Below are 21,133 nucleotides of genomic sequence, written 5' to 3' on the forward strand. Positions count from 1 at the left end.
AGGATTAGGGAGCTGTAACTGAGTCATCAGTGGGTGCGACTCTCCACTGAGCATATCTCACCCTCCCCTCTCTCTGTCTGTGTCATGCTGCATGTGTGCGCCTACAGCTCCCAGCACAATGGGGACCTTGTCTTGGTGGGGGGCCTCTACATGTGATCAATCATAACCAAACATGGCTAATAATACTTCCTGTCACAGTGAGGCCTGGTGCGAGGCCCGGTGCCAGCCCCACTCAGTTAGCCCTGCCCTGCTACACCTGGGTAGGGTGTGGGACTTTGGGCTTGGCTACACTTGCAAGTTAGAGTGCATTAAATCAGCCCTGGGTGCCCTAACTTCTGAGGTGTCCACACTGGCAAGGCACATAGAGCACCTGGACTCTGCAGCTGGAGCGCTCCTGGTAATCCACCTCCACAAGAAGCATAAAGTTTGCTGTGCCCTGGATGAAACGCCTGGGTGTCAGTGTGGACAACGTGTTGCATTACTGCGCGGTGATTGGCCTCCAGAAATGCTCCATAATCCCCTGAAGTCAAGTGGCCACTCTTTTCATTGTTTTGAACTCGGCTGCAGGCTTGTGAATATCCCCTTTCAAAGCTCCATTTCTGACAGCCAACATGCGTATCTGCTCTGGGACAAAGCAAACCATTATTGTGGAATGCTGCTGCTGTGAGTGTGTTTGTGAGAGAGAGGCTGGGGGGGGGAGGGTGGTCTGCTGCTGTCTGAACTTACAAGACAGCCTGCTGACACACTCTCTGCCCCCCAAAACACACTGTCTCTCCCCCCACATACACACAACACACTCCCTGTCACATTCCCCCCCCCCATTTGAAAAGCACGCTGCAGCCACTTGCACACTGGGGTAGCTACCACAATGCACTGCTCTTTGTGGCATTGCAAGAACTGCTAATGTGGCCATGCCAGTGTGCTTTCAGCTGACAGTGTAAACACATGGCAGCATTTTCCCTGCTGCGGTCTCTGAAGGCTGGGTTAACTCCCAGCACTCTACATCTGCAGTTGTAGCCAAGCCCTGAGAAGGAAGAAAGCACGAAAGGGGGAGGATGACAGGGGAGGGGTGTGGACTGACTGCTCCTTCCTGAGAGCCAGAACCCTCTCTAGAGGGGAGGGAGTCTCTCTGCTGGAAGCCCTGAGGGAGAACAGGCATGGATATTAGATCTCTTTTTGGCAGGGGCCTGGGGAAGAAGCCTGAATAAACCTAGGGCCAGAGGCCAGTGAGAGGGTCAGGGTTTGCTTGGTACTTAGGGGGAGTGAAGAGGACTGTTCACAGACCTTAAGAGTGGGCTGCAGAGGACACCCAGCATCAAGAGCAGAAAGTACATGGTGGGCTCTGATATAGGGGGGAAGAAAATTTTACAGGCCTCAGTGTAAGGCCTATGGACACTGGTACCCTGGAAGGGGTGGGGCTCAGTGTATCTTAGCTGGAAGCAGGGGTGAAAGTAACGTAAGGGACTTACCAGTACTCAGGGCTGGGGTCCTGAGCAAGGTGGGGTGTGGGGGGGTGGGGTCTCAGGTGGAAGGGGCAGGGCCTTTAAATCCCGAAGCCCTTTAAATTGCCACCAGAGCCCAAGGGCTCCCAGCTGCTGCCACTACCTGGGGCTCCGGCGGTGATTTAAAGGGTCCAGGGCTCCAGCTGCAGTAGTGGTGGTTGGGAGCCCTGGGCCCTTTAAATCGACACCGGAGCCCTGGGGCTTCTGGCCGCTGCCACTACCCCAGAAGGCAGCTTTCCTCCGCTGGCAGTTTAAACGGGCACTGGGCTCCTGGCCACTGCCATTACCCCAGGCCTCCGGCAGCCCAGGGACCCTTTTAAATTGTCAGCCTGGGGAAGCTACCCCCTGCCGGTACGGTCGGCTGTATACCGGCTCTTGCCAGTGTGCCATACCGAACCGTACCGGCTTACTTTCATCTCTGGCTGGAGGGCTCAATGGAAGGCAGTGACAGCTGGGTGCAGTTGTGGAAGACCAAGGGGAAACTGAGGTAAAGCTGCTGCAGTGCTCCACTGGGCTGTGAGGGGGTGTTCTGGGACATTGAGTTTTGTAACACTGCCCTTCCTCACAGGGATGTTGTGAACTAAAGTGCTTTGGGAGCCTCAGTTGGGTTCTTGCATAGAGAGACTCAAAGAACCAACCTCATAAAGAGGGACTGAGGCTAGAAGAAGAGCAGTGCAGTACATTGCAAATTATTCCTGCAATGCATTGTGCACATGTATGGCATAGTCTGAAATATTTTCAAAATGGAACAGATTCAGGTTCTAAACTCTGTCTGATATTGGACAATAGATAAGGCATTTCAGTAAAGACAGCAAATGTGAGCAACACCAACGTTATGAATATGCAATTGTCAAGTTTCCTTCCCCACTCTGAACTCTAGGGTACAGATGTGGGGACCTGCATGAAAGACCCCCTAAGCTTATTCTTACCAGCTTAGCTTAAAAAGTTCCCCAAGGTACAAACTTTGCCTTGTCCTTGAACAGTATGCTGCCACCACCAAGCGTTTTAAACAGAGAACAGGGGAAGAGCCCACTTGGAGACGTCTTCCCCCAAAATATCCTCCCAAGCCCTACACACCCTTTCTTGGGGAAGGCTTGATAAGAATCCTCATCAATTTGTACAGGTGAACACAGACCCCAAACCCTTGGATCTTAAGAACAATGAAAAATCAATTAGGTTCTTAAAAGAAGAATTTTATTTAAAGAAAGGGTAAAAGAATCATATCTGTAAAATCAGGATGGGTAAATACCTTTCAGGGTAATCAGATGCAAAACATAGAGAATCCCTCTAGGCAAAACCTTAAATTACAAAAAGACACAAAAACAGGAATATACATTCCATCCATCACAGCTTATTTTACCAGCCATTAAACAAAAGAAAAACTAACACATTTCTAGCTAGATTACTTACTAACTTAACAGGAGTTGTAAGGCTGCATTCCTGATCTGTCCCTGGCAAAAGCATCACACAGACAGACAAACCCTTTGTTCCACCTCTCCAAATTTGAAAGTATCTTGTCCCCTCATTGGCCATTTTGGATCAGGTGCCAGTCTTAGCTTCTTAACCCTTTACAGGTGAAAGGGTTTTGCCTCTGGCCAGGAGGGATTTTATAGCACTGTACACAGTAAGGTGGTTACCCTTCCCTTTATATTTATGACAGCAATGGAGGAATTTCTTTGTTGGTACCCAAGGTGATTTTAGGCCTGTTCCCTCTGTCTGAGAGAACTGAACCTTTCAAACTCAATCAGTTTTAAAACATCCCTTACAACCAAAACAGTTCTGCCCTTTCTCCTGCTGGTCGGGAGATAGCTGTTGGCTGCACTAAAAAATCAGTGTGTTTCATGCTATAGTTATTCCACAGTGTGTATGATACTCACAGATTAAATATCTTTTGAGTGTTCCTGCTTTCACAGGGAAATCACTAGATGCAATTTATTCCTATGGTGTTGAATGCAGATATTTTTTCCCACAGAGAACCTTGTTCAATCTTGATTCCATCAGACAAGTCTCTAATGGGGAAGATGCCACAGATAAGCTTGTAGCTCTGATAATGATAGCCCATGTGAAATATCTCAGCAGTGACCCTAATTCAAAAACCCAACACCACCATGAACCTTTATTGGTCCCCCTGTGGACAGAAAAAGTCAGGATTAAATGAGCAATGGGACTGAACTCCCCTTCGCACCTCCAGGATCAGGGTTGAGGAAAATTGGCTTGGGGCTGGGTAGGGACAGGTCGAGGGAAACCTGCACTCCTGCTTCTCATGCTGCACCTGGCCTGGGGATCCCGTCTGCCTAGTAATCATTTTTATGAAGGCAGGGCTTTCTGCTACAGAAAGCAATTCAACAGCAATAGCAATGACAGCAAGGGCAGTGATGGAGGAAGAACATAACCTCAGGGTTAAGTGAATTAGTGGAAACATGTGAAAGATTAAACAATAGCCAAACTCTCCTGTGAACAAAGGGAGCTTTGTCCAGTAACGTACCCATGAAAAGACATGTAGCTCTTAAGCCACAAGGTTTTTTGTTGCCTTTATATTTTTCCTTAACAAATCAAAGCACTGGAGGGTTCAAATAGAGACTGTAGATGAACAAGTGAAACCTTTGAATGTCAGGCTTGCTGCTTTGTGAACATGTTGTGTCCTCTTTCTCTGTTCCAGGGCTCTGGCAGACATCCTAAGGCAGCAGGGGCCAATCCCAATAGCACACTGTGAAAGAGAGACTATCTCGGCCATAGATACCCCTCCCAAAGAAAACACGCCCGTCCGAACATCCTCCAAAAACCACTACACCCCTGTGCGCACCTCTAAAAGCAACCCAGGTAAGTGTCACTGTTCCTCTTGGTTCCTACGCAGCCCATTGCTCCAATGCCATGTCGAAAATGAGCAGAAGAGAAGCGGTAAAGTACATTACACTGTTCCACTTATTGGCAACAGCATCGAACGTGCTGGGTAAAAACCGTCTCGAAGAGGCAATCAGATCAGAACTGTATTGCAAGAAGCAGTTGTGATGGTTCTGTAAGTCATCCAGCTGTATTTGCTAAATTAGTTTGTCATGCTATGCAGGTATTTTAGAAATGTCAGAATCAGCAGCAAGTACATGATAGGTTTGCTGAGAATTTACAATTTTCCCCTGGGCCCCAACCCAACACACACAGTGTGAAATACTGCCCAGGCTCCATGAATACTGCAGCTGGAAAGGAAGGAATCCACACAAACTAGGATACCTTATCCAGTCAGAGAAAGACCACATGTGGAAAGTGTGGCTGTGACCCAGACCTTCATGTCAGGAGCATACGGGCACATGACTGAGATCCCGAGGGAAGTGGGTAGTGTGGCCAGGAGGGTAGAGTGCTGAACTGGCACTCAAGAGATCTGGGTTCTGTGCTGGGCCTGCAGGGTGTGTTTGAGCAAGTCACTTCAGCTTCCCCATCAGTAGAGTGCTCTGGGGTCACAGGATAAAAAGCTCTGTGTGAGAGTGATGGATTCGTTAGTCATTTCATTACCTGCAGATAAACACAATGAAGATATTTTAAATATCATCATGGCTGCTAAGCACCTGTTGTGAAGTGAGATGTGGAGGATTCTCTATTGCTTAAAGTCTTTAAATTGAGTTTGGATGTCTTCCCATAAGATACGCTCTCATTCAACCAGGAGTTGTTAAGTTTGATGTGGGAGTTACTGGCCTGTTATACAGGAGATCAGATCAGATGATCATAATGGTTCCTTCTGGGACCTTCACATGGAAGCCAATAGGAACTGCGGGTGCTCAGTAATGTGCAAGAGTGGACCCATACTGCTGTTGATTGTATTAAGTGTTGGTTTCAAGGATCTAAGGACTTTCTTTTAATCTACCTTGATGCTCCTTCCGCTGTATGAAGAAGACCACTAGGAAAGCTGGATGGGAGTTGCATCACTGTCATACAAAAGGCCATACAGTCTTCACCATGGTATTCACATACAGTACAAACCTAACTGATTGAAACTTCTGGATACAATGTTGCCCCACTAGTGATAATACTGGTAAGGGCTTCATCAATAAATCCTGGGTGCCCCAGATTTGAATATAGCTCAGAGTAAGCCAGGCCCAGAGTGTAACCCCATTGCGTCTGGCTGACATTTGGGAAGCCAGCCACCTGGGGAATAAATTCACTTTACTCTGTATTCCTTCAGCTTTAAATATACCTGCCAAAAATCTGTACTTCTGCAGTTGTGTAATTTTTTTAAACAGAAATAGTTGCAAGAACTTCACATGCATCCCGCATTGCTGTTTCCATTTTGTTGCCAGTTTCTCACTTTTGTATTTTCCCTATATGTACTGTTGAATTTTTTTTGTTGTTGTTGCTTATATTATGTATGGGAAGAAGATTTCTGGTAGTAGAGGACTCTTTAAACCAGCAGATCCAGTGCCTGGAAGTTGAAACTTGACAAATTCAAACAAGAAATTAGGTGTAAAATTTTAAGGATAATTAACTATTGGCACAATTTGCCAAAGCATGTGGTGGATTCTCCATTATCTGAACTATTTAAATGAAGATTAGGATGTTTTTCTAAAAGATACATTCTCGTTCAACCAAAATTTGGGGGCTTTATACAGGAATCACTGGGTGAAATTCTGTGGCCTGTTTCACAGGAGGCCAGATCAGATTATCATAATTGTCCCTTCTGGCTGTAGCATCCATGAATCAATTATTAGGTTCCCATGGCTGTGTCATGGTGACTGTTAGAGAGACGCTGTTCACAGCAATGTCATGATCCTGAGGAGTCTGGATCAGTTGACCATGAGCTCTAGAGTTCCCACATGTTGCTAAGAACAAAGGGCCCGAGGGGTCCCAGGAGAAAGGACTTTTTTTTCTTCTCCCCTGTTTTATTGATCAGAGACCAGAGAACAGTGCAGAGCTAGCCAGTGGAATCTTACCTGTGAACTAAACTGAGTAATAATGAGTCAAGGTGGAGAATAGGACTGCACAGTGATTTGTCTGTAGGAGGCAGGGTGTGCTTGGATGGCAGGGCTCTGGCACTTAAAGGGCTTCGTAACTCTGATGGGGTGATACAACCACAGGAATTAAAGAGGACATGGTGCTCTGGTTTTGTACAGAGGGTCTTCAGTTGGCTTGAGCTTCTTTTGGGCTAGGTCAGTGCCTTCCTTCTGGGCTAGTGAACTAAATGGTGTTATCCCCAGAAGGAGGATAATTTGGCAGGGAACTTGTTGGTAGGAAGTACCAGGCCAACAAAGAATCAGAAAGAGAAACAAGGGACACCAGTCTGCATGCAGAAGAGACCAGTTGGACTCAGTGAGCCTGAGTAAGATGCAGTACTAAGACTCTTATCAGAGATGGAAAGTACCAGAAGGGCAAAAGGGAAGATTTGCAAGGGAATTAGCTGATTCCAGTGTTTGCAGCTTCTGGTGCCTCCTCAAGAGCTGACAGGTCAGGTGGGTGCTCCAAGGTAACCAGGAGGTCAGCAGAGGTACAGTAGGAGGCCAGGATCAGAAGCACAGACACTAGCTTCATTTGTGCCTAAAGATGACAGGCTGGTAGGGTTTCATGGCTCTCTGCTTGGTTATTTTGGTTATTTCTCTGCAAGTGCAGCATCAGGCTACACACTAAAGAGGCAACATCCAGTGCTGGGTCTAATGCAATTCTTGCAGGAGTGGGGCGGGGAGGGAACCAGGGAACAGAAATGGGTGCAAAGGAGGGGAAGAGGGTGACTGTTCATTCAGATTTTGTTTGTGTTTTAGCAAATACCATTGGAAAAGAGCTTGCTGAGAAAAGCTCCTGCTACACAGATGGCACTGGAAGAGGCCTTGGCAATGGTGGGATGGGATAAGGAGAATACCCACAAACCTCTCAAGGAAGTGGTGGGATTGACCGTAAACAAATGCTGTTCAGATAAAGCCTGCTGAGGACACAGACAGTTACAATGACTGATGGGAACTATTACCAGCTCTATGTTGGGCAAACCACCTAGAGCAAACAGGAGCCACAGGGTACCTGCCATCCGAGTGGGGGAGGTGAGGGCCTTGGATCTAAGGAGGTGGCACCAGGTTTCCAATGGAAGGGTTTCCCTCCCCCCTTTGCTTTCCTTTTCCTTCGGGCCTTCGAGGCACACTGGGCCCAAGCCTGATGTAATCCTTGATGAAAAGGTGGGGCCCGGGGAGAAAAACCCCATGTCCTTTTCATAAGGAAGGAAGCCTTTTATTCTCAACTAAACGTCACTGTGCAGCATTGCTTCCGCCACACTCTTCAGGTATGGTGAACTCAGGCTATCTTGCTAGAGCCAGAATTTATTTTCCCCTCTGAATTCTCAACAGGCTTGGGGCCATGCGTGTGTAAAGGACATCTCCATGGCCTAGCAACTGGGGAGCAGCAAAAGAGCTGACAATGTTGCCACATCCCTTTTCCTCCTCCTTCTGTCGAGTTCATTGCCGATTGGATTGGCAGGGAAGTGGCTCATGCCCTTCCCCTAGAGCTGTGCTTTCTATTTCTCATGCTGTAACCCACAACTGCCATTTTGGTGATGTTAGGAGCCGTGCTGCCAGGAGGTGAAAGCTGGGCCTGAGACTGGTTGGGCAGGAGCACACCTCTCCAGCTATGCACCATCTGATCAGTATGAGCTACAGCACTCACTGCAGCCAGAAATGTTCCTCCCTCCCTCCCACTCAGACCTCTTCTTTCACTGTGTGCTGTTGTAAACAACAGGTAACACCTGATGAGTCTGAGATTACAGAGCATCTATCTAATCTAGCAAGCTACCGGCATTCCTAATACATCCATCATTGTGGCACCTGGAGACATGTTAGACAGACAATTCTGTGTAATTGTCAACTCCTTTCTCCTCAGCCATGGTCTTTGCTTGTTGCTTGTATTCTGACACCTGTTTAACAGTCAGTGGTATGCATTTGGGCCTTCGTAGCTGAGAATTATGGACAGGAGTAAGGAAGAGTGAGCGAACAGTGGGAAATCTGCTGGGCCACCGGGTGTTTGGAGAACATAGCGTGTGAGCAGCAACATGATGAGAGCATCTCCAGGCTCCATAGGAGATGCCCTACACTGTTTGGTGCGAAACACCAGTGACAAGTTAGAAGCAACATCAGAGAAGTGGGTAGGGGAAGAGATGATGGAAGCTCCTGTGACAGTAGTGCTGATGCCCACGAAAACTAATGGAGAAAATGAGGCCCAGATTCTCAACTCAGCTTCACCAGTGGAGACACCGCAGAGGGCAGAATGGAGAGAATTGGTTGGTTTGGCAGGTTATCTTCCCAAAGAGTGGGTGACCAAACCACAGGCTAGACTAGAACTGCCAAGATACTGCCAGCCAGGAACTTTTCGAACAGAGCTTCTGGTGAGGAGAGGACCAGCACAGGCCCCCCACGGATGGGGGGAGGGTTTCACAGCAGTGGTGCGGACGGACGCTCCCTTCCAAAACCAAACCCACGCAACCACCCCCAAAACAAAACTCCAAAAGGTGCCTTGGGCCAGAGCTGTGGCTGGTATAAATCAGCGGAGCTCCAGTGAGGTTAGGGGGCCTGATCCTCAGCCAGTGTAAATCAGCATAGCTCCTGTAAGGTCAGGGGGCCAGATGCTCAGCTGGTGTAAATCAGCATAGCTCCAGTGAGGTCAGTGACCTGTGCTAATTTGCACAGTCTTTTCTCTGTGGACCAGATCCTGGCCCCCTCTGAGGCTTCTTTATACACCAGCATTTCCCACTGACTGCAGTGCTGTAAGGGAGTGGAGACTCAGGCCCCCTGGAGTTACATTTGTGTAATATTCATGTAAGAGGACAATCCGTCCTGATGTTGTAAGTGTTAGGGGGTCCTCTCTGCCTGCTTTGCACCATTCCAGGGTGATCCAGTATAGGGAGAATGCCCAGGAAGGTCCAGCACTGACTGCTAGCACATTGGGACACGGCTGCTGGGTGTAACTGTTGCAAGGGACCAAACAGACTGCTGGCTGGCCTCAAGATCTGGCAGCCATGAAAGTGACGCAAAGCCACCTTTGTCTCACAGCTCCCAGGCCCGTGCTGGATGGAACTTGGCGGGAGAAGAGAATGTGGCCCAGGAAGTCAGAGCTTTACATCCTGTGGGCTCCAGAATCCTGAAGATACCAATTGTTCTCACAAAACAAACCCAGTGAACTCGGTTTGAACCCAGCCCTGGCACACAGGTGGGGAGCTCGACCTCTGGAACAGGAGGCGCTGGTTCATCTAGCCAGAGACCATTTCATAGTGTTAAAAATCTCCTGTGCCAGCCTCCATGTTAGGCCTTTTGGCACCTGCATATCTGAAGGGCAACCTATTGATGGGATTACCACTTTGAATGCAGCAAACAACACAGGTCAAAGCTCTGATTAGCCTGGTATATCTGGAAAAGGCTTTTAATAATCCTTCTGAGTCAGGCTATTCCAGAGACGCACACATTCAAAGTGCTGTTTTCAGGAGCTCCTTCCACCTAAGGGCATATTCTGAGCATGCTCTGCATGTGAAGGAGTGCCGGAGATGCTCTCCATCTTTCCAGAAATTGTAACTAACGTGTCTAGCCAAACCCAGGCAGAGCAGCAGAGAACACTTGCCATTGCAATCATTGCACAGATGAGGCAATAATTGCCATTGAATCCTAGCTGTGTGTGGGATGGCAGGCCAGAGTGCACACTGACTGTATAGGAACGGGTAATGGTGGGCAGGGCAGAGAACCCCTCAAAGTCTGAATGCTTCTTTGGAGGTTCTCTGATCTCATCCAAACTTTGGAGATTGTCTTCTTCCCTCTTCCCCTTCTCCCACTCTCCTCTGCTCTGTCTCCCAAGTTTCCAGCTGGGTCCCTGCCTCTGATTTCCTTTCCTAGCCAGTACAATCAACTCTCTGGCTTCTCCCCACAACCTGGAGCTGGTAATGCACCCTGTGACTTTGTTCTAATGAAGTTTCCAAGGATCAATCCAGAACTGTGCATCAGAGATGTGGGGCTGATTCTCTACTGTTTTGCAGTTTGTGTCATCATTCAGAGTGAGTTCAAGGTGGATAGAAAACGGCACACAGTCCAAGTGCTAGCACTTTACTGCCACTTTGCTTAATGTAAGTGATGACTCGAGAATCAGGCCCATGGTATGGAAACCCCCCAGGGAGCTCCAGTAACACAACATTTCATTTCACTTCACTCTATTAGCGTCTCAGTTTTCATTCATTTGAAATGGAAAGAAATAAACCCAGTCTGCCTTGACACCTGGGGGATCTGAACAAGGCTGATTCTGTTCAAGGCCACTCCATGCTGCTTTACATTCCTCCCGCCACAGCCCTCTTGCTCCAATCCCCAAGTGTCTCTTGCGGCCTGCCCCTCAGCCCTCCTCAGGAAAGCCCCAAATTCCCACTGAAGAGTTTCCACAGCTTTGGCAGACTCTCTGGGCCAGGATCTGGTTTGCATTTTAGCCTCTTTGTATTTTCTGAGCAGAAAGCAGCCAGATCTGCCCAGCTGAGAGCTGCCCCAGGTGGGAATCATTAGCCTATATAGCAAAGGTTCTTATTCCCTCCTAAGTTCCAAGTTCGTGCCCTCACCACTAGGCCATCATTGTTTTCCATTCAGATTGCCCGATGGGGCGACGTTAAGTACCAGCTAGGGAGATCGGTTCTGTGCTGTAGATACTGGACCCAGACCACAAACTCGTTGCACACAGACCACCAACACCCAGATGACGATGCCTCCTCCTCTTTATCATCAACATAAACCTGCCTGCTATTTCATCACTAAAGCTGTAGCAGCACAGGAAGCCAAGGTCTCTTCCCTAAGAAGTGTGCCATCCAAACAGAAAATGCACAGCTAGGGATGGACCTGAAAGGTGCTTGAATGAACAATGAGGTTATCTTGCATCATGGGAATTCCATGATTTCAGTTGGACTTTTAAAAAAAATATTTAAATGATTTCATTTCTCTTTATTTTTCCCTTTCCTAGGCTCAGGCTTCTGCTCTTGGGGCTAGCCTGCTCTGTACTTAAAAGCTTTATAAGCATAGCTTTGTCAGTTAGGAATGTGGAAATATCACAGGCCCCTTAACCAGCATAGCTGTGCCAGCAAAAGCTGTCGTGTAGGTGCAGTTATACAGGAAAAAAAGTCCTTTTCCTTGTACAGGTTATTTCATTCAGGGAACTGGTATAAGCTGTACCAGTAAACACTCATGTTTATACTACTCATGTCTTTTACAGTACTCATGTCTACACTAGTGTGGTTTGCCAGTATAGCTCTGTCTGTATAAATAAACCCTTTCTAGTGTAGACAAGGCCTGAGACTTGGGCCTCTGCCACTGTCATCAAAATCTCAGTGATTTTGGTGTTATCACAGGGGTATTTGCTGAAAAGGCCATGTCTGTAGATTCTAAAACCATGAAAACAACATGGAAGTACAGCTGGTCAACAGTTTTCATTCAAAACTTTCTTTTATTTTTTGACAAAAACGAACTTTTTTTTTCTGACTGCACACTTCCATGATAAACTTCTGTTTTATTTTAAAAAATGCCTGTTTTTCATTGGAACTGAGCATTTCAAAATTTTAAATTTTGGGGGTTTTACTGCTTTTCTCTCCTTTCCCCCCCTTTATTCCTTGTTACCAGTGAATGCAACATAATCAGTGATGTTGAAAGGTTTGGTTGGGTTTTGGGATTTGGTTGTTTTTCACTTTCCCATTTTCCTTTTCTCACTCTGGAACTTTTCAAAACTTCTTCAACTTGGAAAGGTGACCGAACAGCAAAAGGAAAGATGGAACTCTGTAACTCTGCTGCCATGTCATTTTTCCAGAGGTGGAGAAGCCTGGAAAGTCTCAGAGCAGCAGAGTTTGGGTTGCATTTTCCCTTTGCTACTCTGTAATAGAAAAAAGAGGGAGGGAGAATAAAATCCTGGCTATTACTCATTTTGTTGCACTCAGTGGCAAAAGGTGGGGGAGGAAAAAGAAAAGGGGGAAAAAGCCTAAAATTCACAATTTTAAAAACTTAACACTTTTTGGAAAAAAAAAATCACAAATCTATGTTTTGACTTCAAGCCACTAAGACCACCCACCAGGTGGCAAAACTCCCTGCGAAGGATGTATTCTCCAGTGACATTATGTAGGAAGGCATGACAAATTACCACGGATTTTCAAAGTTACCTGTCAGGGAAGGAGAGTGCTCTGGCACAGCCCGGTGTCTGGGTTGCAAGGTGGAACCTCACGCAGGGGTGAGGCAAGCATTTCATAAATCAAAATGGATAATATGTGAAAGAATCCAAAACTGTTTGACTGCTCCAGAAAAGTGACACTTCTGTAGTAGTAAGTGTGGCTCTGAATACACTAATGAGCCACGAAGCCAATGTAAAGGAGGAAGCTAAGGGGTGAATGATCATGCCACTGGTGAAGAGACTGTGAAGGAATTTAGCATTCCCTCCACAGAGGGCAGTCCTCAAGCCACAAGGCCAGGCTCTGCAGCTTTCAGGAGCAGGGATAGCTAGAAATGGTGGATTACTATGGCAACAATATCTGTTTGAAAAAGAGAGACTAATAAAAGTAGCGAGAGGTCGAGTGGCTGAAGAATATAGATTTACTTGGAAAGAGAGCATCACAGTGAGACGTGACTTGCTCCAGACACCAGAACAAACGGTGAGGAGAACATGGGAAATGAATTGAAGCAGGCCTTCCTGGCAGCAGGAGCATGTATAGAGAGAGGCTGTGATGGAAAGGTGTGGCTGACAATCTGGTGGGTGCTCAGTGTTGTGTGAGTGTCCCGGGAGCACCGCAATGGAGGGGTGTGTGTCCCACACACAGAGTGCCCCCACAGACATGGGTCTGCATTGTTTTTGCCCACTGCACAAGGGCATCTGACCTTACAGCCACAGGAGGCACATATGTGTGTGCCCTCCTGTCTGAACCAGGCCAGGAGTAAGAGCAAACAGGCACGTCAGAGGGGTGAGCAGAAGGAAGAAAACTGACCAAACTCTCAGTGAGTGTGTGTGGGATGGGGAGGGGGCACAGAGCTCCATCTTCCTGTACAATCAGAAGTACCCTAAGAGTCTGGGTACTTATCCCAACAACCCAGATCTCTGCATCTGCAGAGCTGGGCTGGGAGTCTCTGAGTCTCCCTCTGTTTCCCTCTGCCAGGGGGAGCGTTTTCTCCTCATGTTTCACCACATCTGCTATTTGTTGGAAACAGTGATGGGACGGGGAGTGGAGCAGTTACCTGCATGGGATTTGAACCCAAAAAGTTTTGAGCAAAGGTTCAGGTCAGACTGTCTGGCTTTCCTGCATGAAGCAGCAGGGCTCTGTCCCATCTCCTAGCCCATCCCCCCAGATGGAGGGGCAGAAGGCACAAGCAAGACACTGTGGTGTGGGGGTCTGGCCCAGCTCTAACCCGGAGGATCTCTTAGGGACACCATGGGATGAGCATGGTAGGAACAAAGGCTGGAGTTCAGTACCCCTGGGTGTGAGAGGGAAAGACAGGGAAGTGAAGGAAGGAATTCCCTCTCCCAGGAAATGCTGGGATCCTCTGTTAAAATTAGCAGCAGGTTCCCCCACGAGTCAATGGCCTTCAAGGTGCAGTCATCCTGAGATAGCCTGTTATCTCGACATTCAAGGAACTATTGGGCAGTAGATCACCCTAAAGTGCAGTGATGGGTGGGGTAGTGGGTCACCTGAGGCTTAAGAACTTTGGGGGCAGGAGGGTCACCCTAGGACTCAGAGGCTGGTGGACTGGGAGGTCAACCTAAGCTTGGGGAGCTGATGGGAAAGGGAGGTCACACCAGGACCGGGGAGCTGGCGGGCAGGGGGAGGTCATCCCAGGACTCTGGGGCTGACGGGCAGGGGGAAGTCACCCTGGGACTGGGGGGCTAGTGGGCAGGGGAGGTCACCCCGGGACTGGGTGGGCTTGTGGGCAGGGAGATCCATTCTGCCCAATTCTCACGAGTCAGGAAAATCCCTATGCCCCAGCCACATGGCCAACGTGTGTCATGCGCTGGGGCCCCACCGCCCTCTGATAATCATATCAAAAGGAAGCCACCCCTTCCCTGTGGGAGAGGCAGAGCAACTAGTTCGTCCTGCTGTTACTGAGGCCTGGAGTACACTACGGAGTTAGGTTGACCTAACTCTGTAAGCATCTACACTAACATGTCGCTCCCACCAACGTAAGTTGCCCAGTACACTGACCTAATAACTTCACCTCTGTGAGAAGTGTAGCACTTAAGTCAATGTAGTTAGGTCGCAGTGTCCATGTAGACACTCTGAGCTGTCAGCCCCAGCAGCAGGGCTCCAGGCTATCAGTGCCTGGTGAGGATGTGCACCACCGACAGAAGGAGCATAGTGTGGACATGAAAAATCGATTCAATTACTGCATGGGCTGTATGTTGATGTAACTTAAGTTGACTTAATTTTGCTGTGTACACTTGCCCAGAGTGCTTGGGGTTCTGGGCCTGTGATTCTCCACACCAGAGCAGCACACACCATTTCTACAGCTTTGCCCTCTTTCTCTGTGTGTGCATTGTCTGCCCAAAGACAGCCTGTGTCACCAACTCTCCAATTTTATTGCAACTCTCACAATATTTGTGGGGTTTCGTCAAGCTCCTGGAATCAGGTGATCGTGAGAGAATCTCGGCTTTCATGTAATACAACAGAGGAAGTTTCTAGCCCTCAAGCTTGTGAAAAAAAGGCTTAAAACTTGACCTGAGTGCACCCTAATGGGTCAAGCACCAGAAGGAAAATGGAAATGCCAACATCTAGTATTTAGAAACCCTCATGATTTTGAAGCCAGTCTCATGGTTTTGGGGATCCTGGCTCCTGAGGTGTGACTGCGATGTTGCAGTCATTTCCTCACAGTGGTTAGCTTTCCAGAATTCCCCCCTCATGTCGTGGCAAAGGCCTGCTCTCGGCAGGAGCTGTTCAGCAGTTGGTTGTGAGCAGTCGGATGCGAGCTGGTTTGGTCAGTCCCATGACATGTTCCCGTCCGCTCCCTGGAAATGTGGAGTTCCCACATGCGGGATTCATACTCCCCAGCTAGCAGTTCCCTCTCCACGAATGACGCCAGGCCTAGCTTCACCCAGCTGGGCCTGAGAACATCCCTGCCAGACAATGCCTTGCCTGTGTGTCTGCAGGAGGGTCGCACAGCTAGGTGCCAGCATGGGCTGGCCAATTCAGTAACCATCCAGCTGGGTGGCCTTGGGCCTGTGTGTTACTACAGTGCAGGGCAGGTCTGCATAAAGCCCTGGGGTTGAGGGCAGGACAGGGTGGATCTGTGTTAAGCCCTGGTGGTGGGGGCAGGGTGGATCTGTGTAAAGCCCTGGGGTTCGGGGCACTGGAGCAGCATATCAAAATCAAAATATTTCAGTTTTCAATTTTTCAACAAAAAGTTAACATTTTGGGCGCAGGGCAGGGTGGATCTGTGTTAAGACCTGTGGGTGGAGGCAGAGCAGGGTGGATCTGTGTTAAACCCTGGGGGGTGGGGGCAGGGTGGACTGGGTCCCTGTTAAGCCCTGGGGGTGGGGGCAGGGCAGGGTGGATCTGTGTTAAACCCTAGGGGGGTGGGGGCAGGGTGGACTGGGTCCGTGTTAAGCCCTGGGGGTGGGGGCAGGGCAGGGTGGATCTGTGTTAAGCCCTGGGGGTGGGGGCAGGGTGGACTGGGTCCCTGTTAAGCCCTGGGGTTGGGGGCAGGGCAGGGTGGATCTGTGTAAAGCCCTGGTGGTGGGGGCAGGGCAGGGTGGATCTGTGTAAAGCCCTGGGGGTGGGGGCAGGGCAGGGTGGATCTGTGTAAAGCCCTGGGGGTGGGGGCAGGGCAGGGTGGATCTGTGTAAAGCCCTGGGGGTGGGGGCAGGGCAGGGCGGTTCATAACAGAAAATGCTTGTTTTAGACACTTCTAACCAGCTCTAGTAAATCGTGCAGCGAGGAGGTAAGGCAAAGTGGGGATAAGACAAAATGGAGAGATAAATGTCCACCACGGAGAAGCTGGGGCAAGTGCTCAGCTCCCGTTTAGACCCCTGACCCGAGTGGCCGGATTTTCCAAAATGGCCAGCACCCAGCGCCTCCCGCTGCAAACAGTGAATCCCCTGCCCCTAAGAACAATTGAGAACCCTGGAAATCTGGGCCAAAGAGGAAACAGGTAGGCTCTGGAGAAAAGCCTGTGTGCCGTTCAGGAGATCCGGGAACTAGGAACGAGGGTGCATAATGGGAGATGTGGTCTGACCAAGAAGCTCAGCCTATAGATGAGAATAAGAGCCTGAGACACCCACACTATCACACCCATGAAGCACTGGAGCAGCATTTCAAAATCAAAATATTTCAGTTTTCAATTTTTCAACAAAAAGTTAACATTTTCCAAGGAAAAGTCCCATTTGCCAATCGACTCCGGTTCTTCTTGTAGCGTTGTTCTATGGCATTGAACAAGAGGTGCTTTTCAGTGCTGGGTGAACTTTTCCCTATCTACCTTGCAAAGGTTCTGAGAGTTTAATCGTTGATTGTTAGAGTAAGTTGAGGTCCTTAAGTGAAAGGCAAATCCCAAGGTTTTCTTCTATTAATCAGAGCAGTTTACAGAAAACAACAGTTCGAAAGATTATTAAAGCCAGTTTGTAACCTCTATTGACTACAGTTAAATTGGCCTTTGAAAAATAATAGGGCAAATTGCTTCTGATGCTATGAAAAAGTAAATCTTACTAAGAATCCTCTGTGTGGGGATTTGTCCCCCATTCCATGATTGCTGGTCCCATCACACTCCATACTGGCTCAAACAGAATGATGGGGAATTGACATTTCATTCTGGATGTGAGGATGGACGTTTTCAGCTTTCTCATGAAGTCTGTCACTGATCTGTCAGCCCTCCCCACAAACTGTGCTAGCACCATATCTCTTGGTCTTAAAATGCCTCTGCCGATAGCCATCACTGTCTAAAATACTCCTGTGGGGATGTTGGAAAGGGCCGTCCACACAGAGCGAGGCCTTCACACTCGGCATGGGGGAGAGGGAGAGGGATAGTTCAGTGGTTTGAGCATTGGCCTGTTAAACCAAGGTTTGTGAGCTCAGGCCTTGAGGGGACCATTTTTTTCTTTTTTTTTTTGTGGGGGATAGGGATAGCTCAGTGGTTTGAGCATTAGCCTGCTAAACCCAGGGTTGTGAGTTCAGTCCTTGAGGGGGCCATTTAGGGATCTGGGGCAAAAATTGGGGATTGGTCCTGCTTTGAGCAGGGGGTTGGACTAGATGACCTCCTGAGGCCCCTTCCAACCCTGATATTCTATGATTCAGTAAATGGAGATACTCTGCAGTTAAGTAGCCGGTTTGGCTTCTCCTTGACTGGGTTGTTAAAGTGACCTCATTGTTGCATCATTTGAGGGGGTAACTGAGGCAGGTCACAGCAGAGCCACCATTACAAGGGGGTGCCTGGGAATTGGGGGTGTCCCTTTCACAATCATGAGCATTACTGCTGGGAGGGAGAACTGGTTACAGGGTGATCAATATACATGACTATGAATATGGTGGCCTAGCAGGATGTCCTTGCATCCATTTGCTGTGAGTCTGTTCTCAGGTGAACTTATCTATCCCATCACAGGTGAGTTCATCTTTGGGGCTGGGCATCAAGGCACCTCGGAGGCTTTCAGGTTTCTGATTTTGCTGTTTTCTACTTCAGAAGCTGTAACAAATTACTTCACCTAAGAGCTGCCTACTATCAAAGCCACACAGTGTGTGCAAATAGAACATATTCTATCCATTCTTATGTATGCAGTACCAGAAGAAGCATTTCCTTTCCTGGATTGGCACATAAGGAAGTGGTGACGGTTGTAGAGGGCTTCTTAGACATAGGGTTGATTGGCTGTAATGAGCCTCTAGTTGAACAGGGGCTCTGAGAGTTCTGTCTTTTCCTTCTTTCCTTTTTTATCAGTAGACTCTTGTGGTATTATTGAGAGTAGTCCTAGGAGACGATGAATTAATGATACTGTGGGACTCCACTCACCTAACGTAGTTATATCTGTGATTATCTATCACAGAGCTCTGATAGATAAGAGAGGCTTGTAAATAATGGTTGCTATTCTCCTGATTTACAGACAGGGGAATAGCACATGGTGGAAAGTAAATCGTCAGGAGCTGCAGTTAGCCCTTGGCTGACGGGTTTGAGAATTCCTATACAGGCCATGAATGGTCACAAACATGGACTGCATCAGAGCAATGTGGGAAGTGACTTCTAGTTTGAGAGGGCAGGGCCTCTGACACGCTCACATCAAGGGGCTGTTCCAGTGCATCAGCTGACTTAGCCTTTGTCCTTTCGGGGCCTGGTAGCCTTTCAGCTTTGGTGTGGGACAACGTTGTCAACATCCTACAACCCTCCCTTGGCAATTAGGAAATTGTAACCACTCACCCACCCATCCATTGTATAATGTTCTACTTAGCTCCTTTCTCCTGATGTGGGTGGCCATGGGGCATCTCTAAGGCTGCGGGATTCCTCTGCGGGCAATTAACATAGAGACAGATGCTTGGAGAAAGTCTGTGATTACTCCTCCTTGTGAATGAAGAAAGCAGTTTAGTTCTCAGCTCCGGCATAGCGCTTAGATCCCACGGTGAGAGCGTGAGGAACTGCCAGTTCTAATATTACAAATACACATCACATTGCGAGGGTGGATTTCAGACTCTGTGAATGCTGTGCAGCTCGCTGTTCCCCTGTCTGAGCACTGGAGGGCATGGCATCTGCTGCAGTTTCTTATCTCCCATTCCTCCCTTCAGCGCTGAATGATTTCTGTTGTATGGGCTTGTCCCTGCTTCCCTTCTGAATAGAGCTGTTCAGGGAGATCGGGCTGTCTCCTCTCAAACTTGGGAGAGAGCCTTTTCCCTTGAAGGGCAGGGCAGGCTAGCCCAGTGCATTGCTGCTGCGCTTGAGGCATGTCCTAGACTGCCCATCCCGCTTTATAAGAGACGCTCTTCCCCATACACGCTCCTTGTATTTGTCTGCCGGGATCACTTGGGCTTTGAGACTGAGGAGAAAAAGATCTCCTGCAGAGTCACCTCCTGTTCCCTGGCAGTGTTGTTTCCACTAAATGCTCCCATTCACAGCTTTTCCTCTTCTCCAGCCATCACCTTTATTGACGCCAATGGCAGGCCGTAATGGTCAGGAAGGCCCAGAGCAGCCTCTGCCTGTGTATTTGTGGACATGGCTATTCCTGTTAGAGGGCTCTGCCTATAGCACCTACAGCGACGAGCTCTCTTCCAACACCCGGGCAGCTGAATTCTGTTCTCAGTCACCTCTGGGGAAGCCAGTGGGGTTGCATGAGGGGTTTAACTGAGAACAGAAATGACTCCCTAATTCTACCATCTTAGGGGCTCTTGAGGGCAATTCTGTGGGTACCAAATGCTGACCATTTACCTGGGATACAAAAGGCAAACTTGGCAGGAGACTTCATGGAAGCCTTGGAATGGGTCTTCCCTCCTGACACACTGCTGGGCCTTCTGCAGTTTGCCCTGGCACGTACGAGTGCTGAGAGGGACCCTTCTGGGGCTGGATTGCCCCACAGAGAAAAATGTTACTAGGGTTTAATTGGTTTGAGACATAGCTCTGCCCTGGGATCCACACGCAGCACAGAGGGGTTGAGAGGAAGGGGTCTGATGTTGTCCTAAGGGCTGAGAGTGCCATGGGGCAGTATTAGTGGGCCCTGCCCTGGCTCTGTGAAGCCTGCACAAGCCCCTGTATACCATCCCAGTGGACCGTAGATTTTGCAGAGGCCCAGAGGTCATTTCAGGAAGGGCAGATGCTGAAATGGGGTTGTTTCCTCATTGACTTTGACTCCAATTCGTCAGCTCCCTCTGGGCAGGGGGAATTGGTAGGCAAGGCCCCACCTCCTGACTGCGCACAGCACTGCAACTGCCTCAGGCAGGCCATGTTTGCATACAGACAGCCTCTCGGAGGCTCCTGGCAGCGTCCGCCACCAGCAGCAGCCAAGGCCAGTGGGGCGCTACCTGCTTGTGGGGCCTTTCGTGTCCCAGGCTCCCCAGTTGCTTTGCAAATGCAAATGTAGTTGCTGTACCAGGCAGCTTCCCCACTGCCACGCAGCCCCGTCCAGCATGGCACAGGGCAGCCAGAGAGCAGGGAGTGTGAGCTGGGGATGCTAGGACAAGCCCTGCTTTTCCAGAGAGTGCCCAGGGAACAGCACTGCTTGCACAGCATGGACAGGGCCTTGGCAGTTTGGTCTCCTCCCAGCGAGTCCCCTCCTGTCACTGCAGGGCTGCATCCAGCTGCTCTAGGCCCCTCCTTGGCACCTGCCTGATCGCAGGGTAGTCTGTGTTCCCACACTCCCCTGTGTGCAGTGACTGCACTCTCCCAGGCACCCCACTGGGGCCGCAGGAGGGGGGCCAGGTCCCTCGCTGCAGTGCACCAATCGGACATGGAGCAGGGGTGTGATCTCCCCACCAGGGGCTAGCAGTGCGGAGCTCCAGGAGACCTTGTGCCTGCTGAGTGTGAATCCCTGCTGGAAGTCCCTGCTGGTCCCAGTGCAGGGCTGGAGCTAGAAGGCACAATCAGCCCCCACAAAGGTGTGTGGAGCTCAGTGAAGGGAATTCAAATGGTGCCATCTCAGACACCACTGCCCGGGCTGGCTCTGTTGGCTTGGGGCAGGGAGCATGCCCAGGGCAAATGGGCACTATCAGGAGCTCCCTGGCCTCTGTAGAGACA

General features: G+C 49.2%; 1 protein-coding gene across 4 annotated transcripts in view; it reads left to right on the forward strand.

Moving 5' to 3' along the window:
• The window catches only part of SHISA6 (shisa family member 6), a 399,954-nt gene that overhangs the window by 17,224 nt on the left and 361,597 nt on the right, over positions 1-21,133 (forward strand). For all 4 annotated transcript variants that reach the window (XM_048817850.2, XM_048817851.2, XM_075119373.1 and 1 more), the window contains exon 3: positions 4,162-4,322. In XM_048817850.2, coding sequence (XP_048673807.1) covers positions 4,162-4,322 — 161 coding nt within the window. The remainder of the gene's footprint in view (positions 1-4,161; positions 4,323-21,133) is intronic.

This window comes from Caretta caretta, chromosome 14 (assembly GCF_965140235.1).
Source record: "Caretta caretta isolate rCarCar2 chromosome 14, rCarCar1.hap1, whole genome shotgun sequence".
NCBI lineage: Eukaryota > Metazoa > Chordata > Testudines > Cheloniidae > Caretta > Caretta caretta.